The sequence below is a fragment of the Canis lupus genome, chromosome 8 (genome assembly GCF_003254725.2).
Source record: "Canis lupus dingo isolate Sandy chromosome 8, ASM325472v2, whole genome shotgun sequence".
In the NCBI taxonomy this organism is placed as follows: domain Eukaryota; kingdom Metazoa; phylum Chordata; class Mammalia; order Carnivora; family Canidae; genus Canis; species Canis lupus.
In genome coordinates this window covers 62,736,812-62,754,412 of record NC_064250.1, presented here as the reverse complement: position 1 = coordinate 62,754,412, position 17,601 = coordinate 62,736,812, and the positions used below count along the sequence as shown (strand labels likewise).

Below are 17,601 nucleotides of genomic sequence, written 5' to 3'. Positions count from 1 at the left end.
GGCTAAATTCCCCTCTGAAACATGAAGGCCAGATGAAAATTATCTTTACAGTACTGAAAGAAAAAAAAAATAATAACTCTCGGGCGCCTGGGTGGCTCAGCAGTTGGGCGTCTGCCTTTGGCTCAGGACATGATCCCGAGCTCCCAGGATCGAGTGCCACATGGGCTCCCTGCATGGAGCCTGCTTTTCCCTCTGCCTATGTCTCTGCCTCTCTCTGTGTGTCTCTCATGAATAAATAAAATCTTAAAAAAAAAAAAGAAAAAAAAAAAAAACTCTCGGGGCAGCCCTGGTGGCCCAACAATTTAACGACGCCTTCAGCCCAGGGTGTGATCCTGGAGACCCCGGGTTGAGTCCCGCATCGGGCTCCCGCATGAAGCCTGCTTCTCCCTCGGCCTGTGTCCCTGCCTCTCTCTCTGTGTGACTGTCATGAATTTAAAAATACCTTAAAAAAAAAACCTCTCAAATCAGAATTCTAATTTCAGCAAAAATATTATTCAAGAATAAAGGCAAAATAAAGACATTTTCAGACAAAAGAAATCCAAGAAATTTGGTCACAAGCAAACTTGCACCACAAAAAAGGATAAAGGAAGTTTGGGGGCTGAAGAGAAATGATACCAAATAGAAACCTGAACATTCAGAAAACAATGAAGAGCACCAGACATGGCAAATCTCTTGGTAAATACAAAAGAATGTATTTTCTTTTTCTTCTTTCTTTTTAACCATATAATTTTAAAAGTAAAATGGTAACATTGCCTTGTGGGGTATATAATGTGTATATAGATGTATGTATTTGTATTACATATTATAACTATAAAATAGTGATGTAAGCGTCTAAGGTTGCAAGATTTCTATATATTAAGTAATGTACATAACTAACTGTATGTTAACTGTGAAAAATTAAAGATGTACATTCTAAACTTTTTTTTTTAAGATTTTATTTTTAAGCAATCTCTACCCCCAACATGGGGCTTGAACTTACAACTAACTTGGAGATCAAGAGTAACATGGTCACATGCTCCACCGACTGAGCTGGCCAGGTGCCCCCAGGGAATGTGCATTCTAATTGCTAGGGTTTATCTTTACTTAAAAATGCAAAATACAATACTTCAGAAGCTAATGGAAAATTTTTAGATTGCAAAAAAAAGGAATGGGAAATATACACCACATAAACAGCAAACAAAATAGGCTAAAGTAGCATTATTAACATCAGACAAATAGATTTCAAAACAAAATATATTAACAAGAATAACGAAGATACTTCATAATAATAAAACAAAAGATTCAGCAGGAAAACATAAAATTATAAATAAGTACAAACCCAATAACAGAGCTTCAAAATACATGAAGCAAGAATCAACAGATTTAAAGGGAAAAATAGACAATTTGATCATCATAGTTAAAAACTGCAATATGCTTTTATCATCAACTGACAGAAAACAAACAGCAAGAGCATATATTTGGACACATCACTCAAAAATTGCAGAACACTCATTCTTCTCAAGTATATGGAATACTTACAGTATAGACCACATTTTGGACCATAAAACAAGTCTCAATTAATGCCAAAAGACTAAAATCATATAGATTATGTTCTCTGACAAAAATGGAATTAAGTTAGAACTCAAAAACAATAAATAAAATAACCAGGAAAAATCCCAAAAATTTGGAAATTAACACAATACTAAAGAAACTTGGGGTCACAGAAAAATTACAATATTAATTAGAGAATATTTTGAATTGAACAATTATGAAAATATAACCCATCATAATTTGTGGAATGCAGCTAAAGTAGGATATACAAGGAAATCTCTGGTTTTATGTGCCTACATCAGAACAGCAGAAAGGTCTCAAATCAATAATACAAGCTTTCACTCTAAAAAAACAGAAAAAGAGGAGCAAATTAAATCCAAAGCAACCAAAGGAAGGACACTGCATAGATAAGTGTAGAAATCAATAAAATAGAAAATCATTAGACAAAATAAAGCCAAATGCTAGTTCTTTGAAAAGACTGATAAACCTATAACCACACAAGTCAAGAAAAAAGACAGAGATATAAATTGCCAATATCAGAAATGTAAGATTTTTTTAAAAAGATAAAGGGATAAAAGGATGGTTACAAATAACTTTATGCCAATAAATGGACCACTGGACAAATCTGACAAATGAACAAAATGGATATATTCGCTGAGGGACATAAAGAAGTATAAAGAAGAAATTAAAACAACAGTTACAAAAAACTTGAACACCTCCAAATCAATTAAACTGAATTTAAAATTTGAAACTTCCTAAAAAAAGAAGAAAGAAAAACAGCCTTTAGGCCCAGTGGCTTCAGTCATGGATTTGATCAAAAATTTAAGGAAGAATGAGTATCACTTCTATACAAACTCTTTCAGAAAATATGGGAAAGGAGAACCCTTCCCAACTCATTTTATGAGGACAATTTTATTCTGATACCAAAACCAGACGAAGATACAAGACCCATATTGATCATAGACCAATATCTATCATGAAATAGAAAAACTTTTAACAAAATATTAGCAAAGGGAATACAACAACATTTTTTAAAGATATACATAGTAACCAGATGTGGTTTATTTCAGGAATGTAAGGTTAGTTTAATATCATGAAAGGCTCAAAGCTTTCTACCTAAACATGAATAATAAAGCAGAGATGTATACTCACATAACTTTCATTTACATTGTTCTGGAGGTCCTGGCCAGTGCAATAAGGCAATAAGAAGAAATACAAGGCATAAAGACTGGAAAGGTAGATATAAAATTTTCTTTATTCACAGATGACATAATGATGTGTGTTTAAAACCTTAACTAATCCCCTCACAAAAAAGTTATCAGGCTAATAAGTAACAAGCATTGCAGCAGTGCAGAATATAAGCTCAACACAGAAAACTTAACTGTATTTCTCTATACTAACAGCAAATAATTAGAAAATGAAATCTGGAAAACAACTCCACAAAAATACTAAGGAATAAATTTAATGAATGATGTGATAATTGCAAGACATTAGAAAGGGAAATTAAACAAGGCCTAAATAAGTGCACATACAAATCATTCCAAGGATCAGAAAACCCAGTTGCTAAAATAATAATCCTCCCAATACTGATCTAGGCCAAAGATCCAAATAAGTTTCTTTCAAAAAAAATCACATTGGTTTTTAAATTTCCATAGAAAGAAAAGGACCTAAAATAATTAAAATATTTTTTAAAATAAGAACAAAGTTGGAAGACATACTACTGGGTTTCAAGCCTTGCTATAAACTTGCAATAATAAAGAGAGTATGTCACTGGCATAAGGATAGACATATAAATGAATAAACAGAATAAAGTCTAGAGATAGACACAATCATATATAATTGGTTGATTTTCAACAAAGATACCAAGTTAACTCAATGGAAACAAGATAGTTTTTTTACAACAAATGGTGCTGGAAAAACCGGATGTTATATATGGAAATAATGAATCTCAAATCTTACCTCTTTCCAAACAGAAGAATTGACTCAAAATGTTCATAGACCTAAAGGTTAGAAATTAAACGACGATATTTCTAGGAGAAAACCTTTGTGTCATTAGAAGAGGACAATATTTCTTAAACAGAATATCAAAAGCATTAAAAATAACAAAAGAAAAAAATTGATAAAATGGACTTCATGATTTGAAAGTTTTGCTTCTCAAAAGTCATAGTTAAGAACACACAAAGGTAAGGCACAGACTGGAAGCAAAAATTTTCAAGACAAAGAGCTTGTACACAGAATATATAAAAACACTCAATGAGAAAACCAAAAAATCTAATAAAAGGTGACAAAAGATTGAAAGAAACATGTCCATAAGAAAATATAGAAATGGCCAATAAACCAAAAAGATGCTTGAGATTAGTAGTCCTCAGATAAATGCTAATGAAGACCTTAATGAGATACCACTACATACACCCACTAGAACAACTAAAGTTAATACCAAATCAATATCAAATGTTGGTAAGGATGTGGGACAACTAGAACTCCCTCCTATATTGCTCGTTAGAATGCAAAATGTTACAGCCACTTTGAAAAATAATATGGCAGTATCTTAAAACTTTAAATATTCACTGACCATACTGTCAAGCATTTCTACTCCTAGATACTCACTCTCGAGAAATAAAAAAATATGCACACATGGAAATAGATATGCAAGTACTTTTAGCAGCATTATTTGTAACAGCCAAAAACTGAAAACAATCCAAATATTATATGCATACATGAAATATTATGGAGCAATAAAAAGGAGGAAAATATTAATGAATAACATGAATTAACCTCAAAAACATTATGCTAAATAAGTCAAACAGAAGACTATGTTCTGAATTATTCCATTCATATAAATTCTTGAAAACTCAACACTACAGCAACAGAAACCCGATCAGCATCTGTCTGAGACCCAGCATAGAGGAAGGAGATCAAAAGCAAAGGTGCAGGGACTCCTGTGTGGCTCAGCGGATGAGCATCTGCCTTCGGCTCAGGGCATGATTCCAGAGTCCTGGGATCTAATCCTGCATCAGGTTCCCTCTGCCTGTCTCTACCTTTCTCTCTGTGTCTCTCATGAATAAATAAATAAAATCTTTAAAAAAAAAAAAAAAGGTGCAGGTAAATTGGTGCAACCACTGTGGAAAACAGAATTGGAAATTCCTCAAAATATCAAAAATAGAAATACCATACGATCCAGTAATTCTACCAACAAGTATTTACCCAAAGAAAACAAACACTAATTTGAAAAGATATATTCACCCGTATGTTTTTGCAGCATTATTTATAATAGCCAAGACATGGAAGAAGCCCAAGTATCCATAGAATGGACAAAGATGATATGCATATACATATATATATATATATACACACACACACACACACACATATATATGTAATGTAATAATACTCAGCCACATAAAAGGATGAGATCTTGCCATTTATGACAACATGGATGGACCTAGAGGGTACTATGATAAATAAGTTAAACTGAAAAAGAAAAATGCCATATGATTTCATTAATATATGGAATTTTAAAATAAAAACAAATGAATAAACAAATAAAAATCACAAACAGACCTATTGATAAAGAGAACAAACTGATGGTTGCCAGAAGAAAAGGGAATGGGGGAGATGGGCAACATGAGTGAAGGGAAGTAGAAGATACAGGTTTTCATTTATGGTGTGAATAAGTGAAGAGACTAAAAGGTACAGCTTGGGGAATATAGTTAGTGGCACTTTAATAGCATTATATGGTGATAGATGGTAGTGACACCTGTGGGGAGCATAGCATAACATATAAACTTGTCAAATCACTATGTTGTACCCCTGAAACTAATGTAACATTGTGTGTCAACTATAATTTTAAAAAGAGCAAAGGCACACAAGTTATCTTTTTTTTTAATTTTATTTATTTATTCATGATAGACAGAGAGAGAGAGAGAGGCAGAGACACAGGCAGAGGGAGAAGCAGGCTCCATGCCGGGAGCCTGATGTGGGACTTGATCCCGGGACTCCAGGATCGCGCCCTGGGCCAAAGGCAGGCGCTAAACCACTGAGCCACCCGGGGATCCCACAAGTTATCTTTTTAAGATAAGGGGACTATTCTTTATACTGGTTAGGGTAGTGGTTACACTCTTGTATATACTTGGCAAAATTCACTTGAAAATTGGAGAATATTTTATATATAATTATTTCCATGAAAACAAAAACAAAATAACATGTATTCCAATATGTAGGTATATGGGCACGTGTACACTAAAAGACTGTAATGACATAGTCAGATGCTTGTACTTGCTTATAATGAATAAGGTATGAGAAATATGATATTGAACTGAATAGTTTTACTTTTTAATTTATATTTGACATTTCAAATTAAGGGTTAAATAAATATATTTCTATATATATGCAGAATCACCATGAATAGGCTGGTTCACATATAGAGTAATAAAAATGCATGAGTAACTCTTAAGAAGCTCAAAAGAAATGAAGAAAGCAATTTTTAAAATATTCCCCAAAAAGTGATCCATATAGAAGATAAGCAAACAAAAACAAAAACAAAACAAAACAAAACATGATAGGGACCACAGAGAATGTCCAACAATAGAACAAAATAAATACTAAAACTATAATTCTAGAACACCTTCCTAAAATTTACTTTTTTTAAAGGTTTTATTTATTTATTTAACAGAGAGAGAGAGCATAAGCAGGGGGAGCAGTAGAGGCAAAGGGAAAAACAGACTCCCCGCTGAGCAAGGAGCCTAATGTAGAACTCAATCCCAGGACCCCAGGATCATGACCTGAGCAGAAAGCAGATGCTTAACCAACTGAGTCACCCAGGCACTCCTTTCCTAAAACTTAAAAAAAAAAAACCTTGAAATTACATATTGAAAAGATACACCAGCATTTCAGCATGACCAACACTGAATCATATTATAGTTAAAACTTTTTTTTTTAAGATTTTATTTATTTATTCATGAGAGACACAGAGAGAGAGAGAGAGAGATGCAGAGACACAGGCAGAGGGAGAAGCAGGCTCCACGCAGGGAGCCGATGCAGGACTCAATCCGGGGTCTCCAGGATCAGGCCCTGGGCTGAAGGCAGCGCTAAACCGCTGAGCCACCCAGGCTGCCCTAGTTAAAACTATTTTAAAGGAAAATTTTAAAACCTTTGGGCAATCAGGCAAAAAGGCTTAAGTACTTGTAAGGGAAAGAAAGTAAGACTGTCATCAGACTTTTCAACAATTCTTAATGCCCACCTCCCCCCAAAAAAACAGTCTAACAAATTTTAAATACTCAAGGTAGGGAAATAGGAGTCAAGGATTTTATATCTAACCAAAGCAATCTCCAAGTACAAAGCTGCAAACTACAATAAACTTGCCAAACTTTTGGGTACATTGGTCCTGTGAACCCTTCCTAAAGAATCTATCAGAAAAGGACATTCAGACAATTGAAAAGACTGAGAGACAGTAACATAAGAATCAGTGGTGGTCACTGGATATAAATATACCTGTAGAACAAAGCTAAACTGTGGCTATAAAGGAGAGAATATAGTAGATATAGTATAATTATCAACAATAGGGGTGGAGAAATAAGGAGTGCAAATGAATACGACTAATAGACATTAATTGGAAATAAAAGGCTATTGCTTTAGATCAGATCGTGAGATGGAAGGAGTAAAGGAGAAGAGGTTACCAGATAATTTCAGTGTTGTTTAATGTAGGTAACCAGTAAGTAACCCCCCTCAAAAAAATGGACTAATGGTATATAAATGTATTAGTAAAAAGTTAACCAGTAAACAAACAAGCAGATAAAACCCATTACATGATGCAAAAGCATAGATACAAAAGACAAAAATAAAACAGTGTGACAGAACTGAGGCCAAACATATTAATAATATCAATAGATGTAAATGGGCTTAACTCACCTATTGAAAGAAAAGGATTTTCAGATTGGCTAATAAAGCAAAATCCAACACTATGCAGAATACAAGAGACACACCTAAAACAAAGAGATTCAAAAGAGTTAAAATAAAAGGATGGAAAAAGATATATTAGGCAAACACAAATAAAAAGGAAATAGGATTCATAATCTTGATATCTGACAGGGTGGAATTGAGACCCTAAAGCATTAAAATATATAAAGAAGGACACTTTATAATGCTGAAGCCTACGATTCACAATGAAGATATTACAGTTATTAATATTTATGTACCCAATAACACAGCAATAGCCTTCATTAAGCAGCAACCTACAGGAGATGCAAGGAGAAATAGACAAAAACACATTAATAATAGACTTTAACATACCTCTCACAATCCAAGATCAGGCAGACAAAAAATTAATAACGGTACAAAAGACCTAAACAACATAAATAAGATAAATCTTACAGATCTATATCAAACTCTGAATCCCAGATAAAGAGATTACAACTTCTTTTCAAGCACACATAGAACACTCACAAAAACTCAAAAATCTTAGGCCACAGAAAAAACCTTAGTAGTTCCAAAGAAAAGAAATAATGCAAATGTCATCCTCAGATTATAATACAATAAAAAGAAAAATCAATAACAAAAAAATTTTTTAAGTTTCCTTCCACTTTTGAACAACTCTTGGATCAAAGTCAAAATACAAAATTAAACTGCATGATTTCTTGACAATAATACTAAAGACCTGACATTATCTGAATGTAGGCTAGAGCTAAAGGAAGCATCAAAGAAAAACATTGCATAAAATGCCTGTATCAAAAATATTAAAACTAACACCCAACTCGAAAACTTTCTAGAGAACACCAAAATAAAACAAAGAAATCAAGAAAAAGAATTAATCATAAATGGCAGAAATTTAGAAACCAAAAAACAATAGAATCAATATCTAAATCCAAAATCTAGTTCCTTAAGAAATTAACAATGTACAAACTGCTAACTCACTTTATCCAGAGAAGAGAGGTTGGAAGCAGGCAGGGCGGGGGGATGGGGCAGAGAAAAAACACAAATATACAGCATTAAAAGCACAATATTAGCAATGACAAGGAAATAGAGAAAATATCTGATTGAATTGAATATCTGATGAAAATTCTTTTGCATAATTCTATACAAATTTGAAAACTCAGATGAAATGAGTTATGTTTTAGAGAAATAAAACTTACCAAAATTGACCCCAGTAGAAACAGAAATTCTAAACAGAACAAGGGTCATAGAAATACAGAAAGAAGTAAAAAATTCCACTACAAAAGTACACCACACCAGACAGTTTTACAGGGGAACTAAAGCAAACTTAAGGATCAGATAACCCTCAGTGTTACTTTCATTACTCCAAAGCATAAAAAAGAAGGACAACTTTCAAACTCATTTTCCACAGTGAATAATAACATTATTCTCAGGTCCTGACTAGATCTACACCCAACCCCCACTGCCTACATAAATAGATGATAGGTGGATGATAGATAGATAGATAGATAGATAGATAGATAGATAGATAGATGATAGAAAGATAGAAAAAACCTGTGAACCAATCTAACTCATGAATATCAATGTAAAAATTAATAAATTAGGACGAAATCCAGCATATTGATAAAATTAAGAGAAGTCATATGGTTTCCATAGATACAGAAAATTCAGCACCAGTCAGGTTTTTTTAAGACTCAATAACAAAGAAATTGATGGATACTTCCTTAATATATTACCTCAGCCCCAAATAATACCTTACTTAATAGAGAAATACTTGAGGCTTTCCTACTAAAATTAAAAATAAGACAAGAATACTCATTCTCTATGCCATATTTAACATGGTGTTGGAGATACTCACCAATGCAATTAGAAAAGAGAAAGCAATATGATATATAAGAATTGGATGAAAAGAAAGGATAAAAGTATTTCCTATTCACAGATTATATATCTTGAAAACCCAAAAAATAAATGGTAAATCACTACAGAAAGAAAGTAATTTAGTAAAGGAAGGTTATAAAATTGGCATACAAAAATCAATGGCCTTCATGTAAAAAGATGGAGGACAGACCCGAATTACGATAGAAAAAGATAAAAGAAAATACTAAAGTAAGCTTTAACAAAAAATTCTAAAAGCATCCCTGAAAAGGCACCAAAAGACGTGAGCAAATGGAGACATATCATGTTCTTAGATAGTAAGATTCAATATCCTAAAGACTTTAGTTCTCCCTAAGTAAGTTAGTTCCTGATTTTAATGTGATACCTATAAAAATGCCATCAGACCTTTTTATGGAGATCTATAATTTGAATATAAAATTAACTTGGAAGAATGAAAAAGAATAACCAGAAAAATCTGGAAAATAAGAACAACGTTGAATGGGGAAGGCAGATTCTAACAACAATCTCTAAAAAAATTTTTAGCCTACAATAGGGAAAAAAAAAAGCAATAAGGTCACAAGGAGCAAGTACTGGCTCTCTATGAATAAGTAATGATAAATTCACTTCAATTTCCTATTGGTTTTAGGGACCTAGACAAGCATATCAATGGAAAGCTGACAATAGAGTATCTACAGCTCAGCAAAGTATGATGCCCCTGGGTACTTAAATGTAAGCTCCTCCAGAGCCGGAAACATTGTAAACACCCAATAAATATTTGCTGAATAAATGAATGGACAAGTTGATGAAATACAGATTGCTTGGTACCACAAAAGAAGAGAAAAACAAGACAGAAATATAACATATGAATTGAAAAAAGCTAAAAATTCTAAATAAAATAAATGGCTGAGCTTTCCACACTACAGAAAGCAAGTGTATTGATAAGGAAACATTTTGCTTAATGTACTTCTTGGTGCAATAAACATTTCAATTCTAAACCAATATATATGCCCATTTACACAGAGCTACCCACATCTTTTCAGAATATAAGCAATGAATGTATCCGAGTTTGTAACACAACACTACAAAATGAAAATACAACTTAAAGCCTACTTATTGCTTGAGTAATCAATACATAAAACCTGAACAGATGTATTATCAAAAGATCCACGTCAAATTACAGCATAAAGAGTCCCTGACTTCAAATGTACTGTCACTTTTTCATAAGAAAAACAGTTGGCTGCGTGCTAAGATGGCCTACAAATTAGGAATCATAATTATTATGTTGAATATAGTAACAAAATTTTAGCTAATAAGAAATAAAAACACAATGTTCAGAAAAAAGGGTAACTTGTTATATAAATATCATAAAATTTATCTTGGCAAATGTTTTACATATTTTTTAAGTATTTTTATTTACTTGTAAATCCATTTGAAAAGCATGCATTCTATACAGTTTATGTTCATATTATATTAAAGCAGACCTTCACATTAACAAAAATGTGATGTCTTCAAATTAATGATATCCAAAAATTGGCTTTGTAATCCTTCCTTATAAAAGACATTTAATTCATCTTCAATCATTTTTTACTTTCAAGAAACAGTCTTTTGCACATACATGTGCATTAGATGATAGTGTTTGCACACTGGAGACACAGAAACAAACATAATACAGTCTATACACAAAATAAATGAGCACACCTGACCAGAAAACAAATTATTCAATACAGTGTGAGCACATGAGTGGGGCATACGAGGGAAGACTGGCAATCGGGCAGGGCTTCCAAGCTAAATATTGAACTAAAGAAAGGCAAAGAAGAGGACATGGAGGAAAAGAAAGCATTTCAGGCAAAAAGAACATGGTACATTGGAGGAACAAAAAAAACACAAAAACAAAAACAAAAACAAACAAAAATCCAATGTAGGTAGATTAAGGAGTTGGGCACCAATTTAGTTGAATGGGCTAGAATCAAAAAGTGTTAGTGATTTGTTGAATAGTAATAACAGACAGTAGGAGTAGTTTAAGAAGACTCAATTTTTTGACTTGGGTGAATGGGCAGGTGGTGGTGCTACTCAGCGGACAGTGGTGCTATTCATTAATAAGAGTAATACATAAAGGAGTACAAGCTTGGTGGGGAAGACGATGAGTTTGGGTTTGAGATGCCTTATAAGATACCTAGATGGCGAGAGAGGCTTTTGTTCAAGAGACATGTTGAGACTAGAAAACTGTATTTGAGTGCCATCCACATAGAGGCAATAGCTGATACCATGAAAGCGAATGAAACCAGGAATCTGTGCAATTAAAACAGGAGGGGACAACTAATTGCAGAATTCTGTTCATAAAGGATAAGTAGAAGAAAGTAGCCCAAGAAAAAAAATCTGAGTAGGAACAGCCAGAAAAGAAAGAAAAGGAAAGTTTAAATAAAAAATGTGGCAACTACTGTCAAATGATGCAGAGAAACTATGTAAGACAAGAGCTAAAACCATGTGCTCTTTTTGCTACCACAAATATAGTTAATAGCCTACTCCAATTTCTGCATATATGAATAAAACTAGTTTTCCTATACAAGAAATTAGCAATGTTGCTGTGCCCAGATTTCTAAATGGCTGCAGTTTGCAGAGCTATTCAAAGCGCTTTTCTATTATAATATTAGCAATATAATGATAGTCTATATAGTAATATAATGTGTATAAACATGTTTTTAAATACTCTATTGATTTCTCTAAACATGGCCTTTAAAGATGCATGGGAAAGGGCTAAGTTCAACTTAAAATTATAGTGCTAATTATCTCTACTCTTAAAAGTGTTTCTTCTTCATATAATCAAAAAGATTTTTAGTTACTGAGATAAAGATGTTGAGTAGGATAAATACATTAAAAATCACATTTATTTGCATTTCTATAATTAGCTATTTTAAGCTTATATTCAAACTTTGAGGTTAATTTCTAAATTTGGCAAACATTTTGATGGATATTTACATAAGTGATTTGTGTTTATCAGCTGCTACACTGTCATCATAATACAAAAGCTGATGGATAGGTAAATCATGCTTTAGAAATGTTCTGCTTAGGCGATTAGCCAGTGCCTTGCTAGATATACCAAGTCAAGGAATTGCCGTGCAGAGATTCCTTCCCACCTAAAAATGGATTAGGCTGATTATTGCTATAGAGGAGACTCAGAGAAGAGGAAAGGAGAATAAAAAATAGTCCAATAGCCCATGTCCCATTTAAGTAATATCATGGTTACTCTTTTTTTTCCTGCTACACTCTGGGGGGCTATGTCCAAATTTATAATTATCCTCATTTTAGCAGCAAGCACAAGATTTTATACTTGATAATGATGATACTAATAGCTAACATTTATTAACTCCACTTTATGTGCCAGAATTCTGTGCTAAGCACTTTCGTGGATCACCTCATTTAATCTTTACAACTATGACTATCCCCATTTTATAGATAAGGTAGTCGATGCTTAGGTTAACTTGTCCAAGGCTACAGAGATTGCAAGAAACAGAGCCAGGATTCATACCTAGATTCTAGAACCCCAGCTCTTAACTTCTGCTGTTATTAAAAGCAAGCTTCTTGTGAAAGAGCACATCTAAAGTACTTGGGATTATTCAATTTTAACTCTTAGGAGACAAGAGGAAAGGAAAGGAGATGGACTCCTTATAACCCCCTAAAAAAGAATGACAATTTCTTATTTTTATCATTTAAGACTCCATATCAGCTACAAAAACATTTTCACTACAGTGAACTTTGTAAGAAAAAGAACATTTGGAGGAAAAAAGTTTTAGCTCTGTGCAATCGCCTAAGAAATTGCTAGGAAGCTTTCATCTTCTGTTATGATGTTCTGCACATTACACAGGAAACAGACTGAATGTATAAAAACAGCTCCAAACTATATCTTAGCTAAAAGTAGCCTTTCATCATTATTACTTATTTCATACAAGAAAATACCACTACATAAAAAGAAAACCATTTTTCACATATCTGTGATACTTTACATTTCAAAGGTAAATCACGTAATCTGTTTGGGTTGAAATGCAAGTGCTTCCTCTTGCTGGTTCAACCAAACTATGTCCACTTCCTGCACCACTGAAACCTCTACCTACATCAAGAGGCCTCAGGAAGAAGAGAACAGAAATAATATTTTGACATTATATTAAACCTAATTCTCCACCTTTGGTCCTCAGGGAGTGGTATTGTGCATAATACTCCTGAACGCAGAGGATAAATGAACTCTTTAGTTCTCTCCCGTTCTGGTGGTCTTCACATCCAGTAGGAGAAAAATCTCGTGGCCTTCCCTTCTCTTTCTCCTTCCTCCTAACCATATTCCTAACAAGTCCAAATAAAAAAGATCACAGATCTGCAATTTCTTTTTATTAAAAAGTATTCACCCTTCATGAACAACCACCATGCAGCTTTTCTTGTGTTTGCTCTATTTTCAGGTATATGTGCACTAGAGTGACAATCCATTCATATTAATGCATGTAAGAGAGAAAGAAATTCTTAACTTCCCTTCACTCTAAATAAAGACACCTAAAAACACTCAGAGCACCGTTATTCTTTTCACATTTACGACCTTTGCCCTCTACAACATTTAGGATTAAACAAAGACACCTGGTACTATTATTCCTTACTTTATAGATGGAAACTCTGAGGCACAAAAGTATTAAGTTAATTGCCCGATGTCTCAGAATTAATCAGAAGGGCATACAAAATGCAAATCCACATGTTTTAGTTTCAAATATGGTGTCCTTTCCATCATCTACAGAGCAAAAACAATGTTTTATAAACAATTATAAAATAGCTTCTTAACTACAAACCACCTGCACTACACAACCAAATCCACTTGTAGATTTTATCGATCCTGGTATTAACTGCCCAGGAAAGATATAAGACAAAGCATTCAGTGCATCTCAAAATATAACAAGGAAGAGAAAACACAGAATGAAGGCAGAAATACTCGCTGGTTTCAACCTGAAGTTACGTAATGGTAACTATAAAATCAAATGACAGGTGGTGGTTTTTTAACAACATACTATAATAAAACCTTCAAGGGTGTGATATCCTCAAGTGGGAAGTTCACACTGATTCCAACTATGTTACCATTACTCAGAATATAATGCATTCAATTTTTTCGAAAGCCTCTGTAGAAGCAAAATTTATCTTTGAGGTTTAGATTTAATTTTCCAAAAAGGCCCCAAAAAATCACAAAAGAACTTTCTATTTAGAAGAGATGGACTATTAAAAGGGAAATAACTATGATTTATTGAATACTTGCTATGTGCTAGGCTCACTACTCAATCTTTTGTATGTATTCCCTCACTTGTAATCACAACAACCCCCCATCTGCACTATTACCCACAGGTTTACAGATGAGAAAATAAAGTTTAGAGAAGTCCATTATCTTCCCAAGGTCAAATAGTAAATGGCAGAACTAGGATTCAAACTCAGATGTTCCAGATTCCAAAAATAACATTGTAAAGAAATACAAGCACTGAATGGTAGGTGGGCATAGACTATCTCTAATGAACTATCAGTCTGGGAATTCTATGAGCCTTCAGTTCATTGCATCTATCTGGTGAATAAGTGACACACTCCTTATACATACCATTTACAACATACTGCCCCAAAATAATGAGAGTACTATTTTGGGTGTCTCACAAAATGGCCTTAACAGCCATTCCAAAGAAGAATTACAAAGACTTTTAAGTAGTGACAGGACAGCATTTTCAACATAACTGTGTACTTCTTTGAAAGAAATGAGTCAATTAGATGAACAAGTTCTGGCATGTTTGTTAAAAATTCAAACTCATTGCTTAATAAAAACATCTTTTATTTACAAACACAAGTTCCTGAATCCCTCAAGAGCAGTCAGGAAAAGGTTTCACATTAATCAACCTACCAAGTACATAACAACGGCCTACAAATGCGCACTACAATAAGAGAGGCTATATAGAAAGCATATCAGAAACTTCCTCTGTCCACAAGGAGTTAGCTGGTTGCCTCCAACCAAACACACAGTCAATCATTACTAGGACAACTAAAATCCCCCAGCTATTTGTTTTAGCTTGTGTGAGCTGTCCTACAAAGGAAACCTCTTTGGAAAAATAATTAGATCATTTTCCCAGAGCCCCTTTCACCTCAACGCAAAGCAACAACTCTTGCTTTTAACCTAAGAGTGTGCTTAGTTTTTGCATTAGTGCAGGTATTTCGGAGTTGATTTCCTCGCCCTGGTCCAGAATTCTGCCTGACTCCTGGCTCCCTCCCCCTTCTCTCCTTTCTGGCCTCTCCAGCCCGAAGTGGAAACTGCAGACTCAAAACTCCCCTATGGCTCCAGCACCTAGAACTGGGCATGCTCAGAAGGCCAGGCAGGCTCTGGTTACATTGACGGTTCCCCGCCCCTGATTTGCCGCTGCCCCCCCTTCCCCCACTCCAACAAGAGATACTGAAATGTTTATCTGAAAGATATGAGGCTTCTTTCTCCCGAGAAGGACCCCATTTTAATTTCATTTCGCAGGGTCTTTCAGCCCTACGAAACCCCACCACAAGCCCGAGGAAGACCGCATTATTTTTCAGCACCGGGGACAGCGCCGCGTTGCCATTAACGTCCACCCTCCCCCACCTTCTCTTCCGCCCCCCGCCCCCCACCCGCCCCAACCTCAGCCCCCACCCCCGCACCAGCACGATGCCAAGGTCTCCCGGCAGCCGCAAACGCCGCAACTGCAATAGCTCCCAGCCGGAGGCCGGGCCGGAACGCCGGGCCGGCTGCTACTTACACTGCTCCGCTTTGGTGGACATGGTGCTGTCCAGATGGAAAGGCTTTGCCCCAAAATCTGTGTCGTGTGAGCTCCCTCGCTCCGCCAGCGATGTTGCGAGGAAAAGAGCGCATACCCCCCACCCCCCACCCCCTCGCTTTCCCCCTCCCTTAGGCCCGTGTCGCTACCATTCGGACAAAACGCACATCAAATTGCAGAATTCGGTCCCGGAAGGTTAGGAAATCGCCCCCGGAGAAATGGGTGGGATTTAATAGGCGGCCAAAGGCTTCCTGTCCGTCCCCTCCTGGAGCTGCCCGAGTTGATGTGGGCGGGGAGACCGAAAGGAGAGAGCAAGGTGCGGCTCCTGGTGAAATGGGAAAATGGGCTCGACCGGGGGAGGAGTATTTCCATTCATAAGACGCTCGGAGGGGACGGGTGTTTCCCAGAGAAAAGCCTCTTAAAGTGCCGGAGTCCCCGACCATTTGGATCTCCCATTGGCGTTCTCCGGGCCTGTAAATCCTGCTCCGGGAGCAGCCCCCGGTGTGCCTCAACGGGGCGACCGGAGAGGGACACAGGTGCGTCCCACGCTTGGTCTCAACCTTCGGGAGGAAGGAGGGGGAGGCGGATCCGGGGCGGGCTGGAGACTGCCGGGGCCGGAGGGCGGCGAGGACGCTCCTGAGGACCGCGAGGAAGGAAATGCAGAAGTAACCCTCAGCATGGCTTCCCGGCGTGCTGCGGTCCATGCCCTCTGCCTCCCCTCTCTGATGGGCTCTCCTGCTGATGATTAGGATGGGAGGTCCCACTGCCTGGGGGCTGGGAGAAGACTTTAGAAGTTGGGGCTAGGGAAAGGAGGAGATTTCCACGGATGGTGAAGCTGGAAGGGCCACAGGAAAGAAAAACGAAAGACTGGAGACAGAAGGAACCCAGGTGTGCTCCCTTTCAACTACCCAGGATGGAAACAGGAACGTTAGGAAGCCCCTGTGCTGAAAAAACAACGAAGCCAATGGAAAGGAGCATCATGCATATTAATAGGAAGATACTTAAAAGAATCAACTAGAGTGGAGGGACGTTCTGAGCCTGCACTTGGCAGTCGGAAGAAACAGTTTCAGGATCCAGTTCTACTACTTACTCATTTTAAGACCAATCTTTTAATCTCCCTCAGCCTCGGGTTCTTATCTGTAAAATGAGAAAAAAAAAAAACAAAACAAAAGAAAAAAAAAACCCTGCTTTGTCACTTAAAGAGTGCCACTAAAGAGTTATTGGGCAGATCAAATGGTATCATCCATGCAAAAATCCTTTTAAAATTAAAGCACTGTACATTTGCCAACTGTTATGGCCACTCTTAATTCAAATAACCTAAATTATGGGAAAGCTATTGAGCAGATTGATTTTACAGAAGCTATGGAAATAATACTGTAAGAGTTGACCAACAATTTTTAATAGCTTTAATAATAACTGTGGGTGACTAAATCAGTGTTTTTCCACCTCATTTTTAGGACGCTTGGCTGGC

General features: G+C 35.9%; 1 protein-coding gene across 10 annotated transcripts in view; it reads right to left on the bottom strand.

Annotated features, from left to right (window-relative positions):
- The window catches only part of UNC79 (unc-79 homolog, NALCN channel complex subunit), a 239,274-nt gene extending 222,555 nt beyond the window's left edge, over window positions 1-16,719 (bottom strand). For 9 of the 10 annotated variants that reach the window (XM_025442754.3, XM_035720124.2, XM_035720125.2 and 6 more), the window contains exon 1: window positions 16,113-16,241. In XM_025442754.3, the coding sequence (XP_025298539.1) occupies window positions 16,113-16,134 (22 nt within the window). In that variant the 5' untranslated portion in view covers window positions 16,135-16,241. Of the gene's footprint in view, window positions 1-16,112; window positions 16,242-16,297 lie in introns of those variants that run through there. The other variant, XM_025442760.3, reaches the window with a different exon arrangement.
- Window positions 16,720-17,601: the final 882 nt, after the last annotated feature.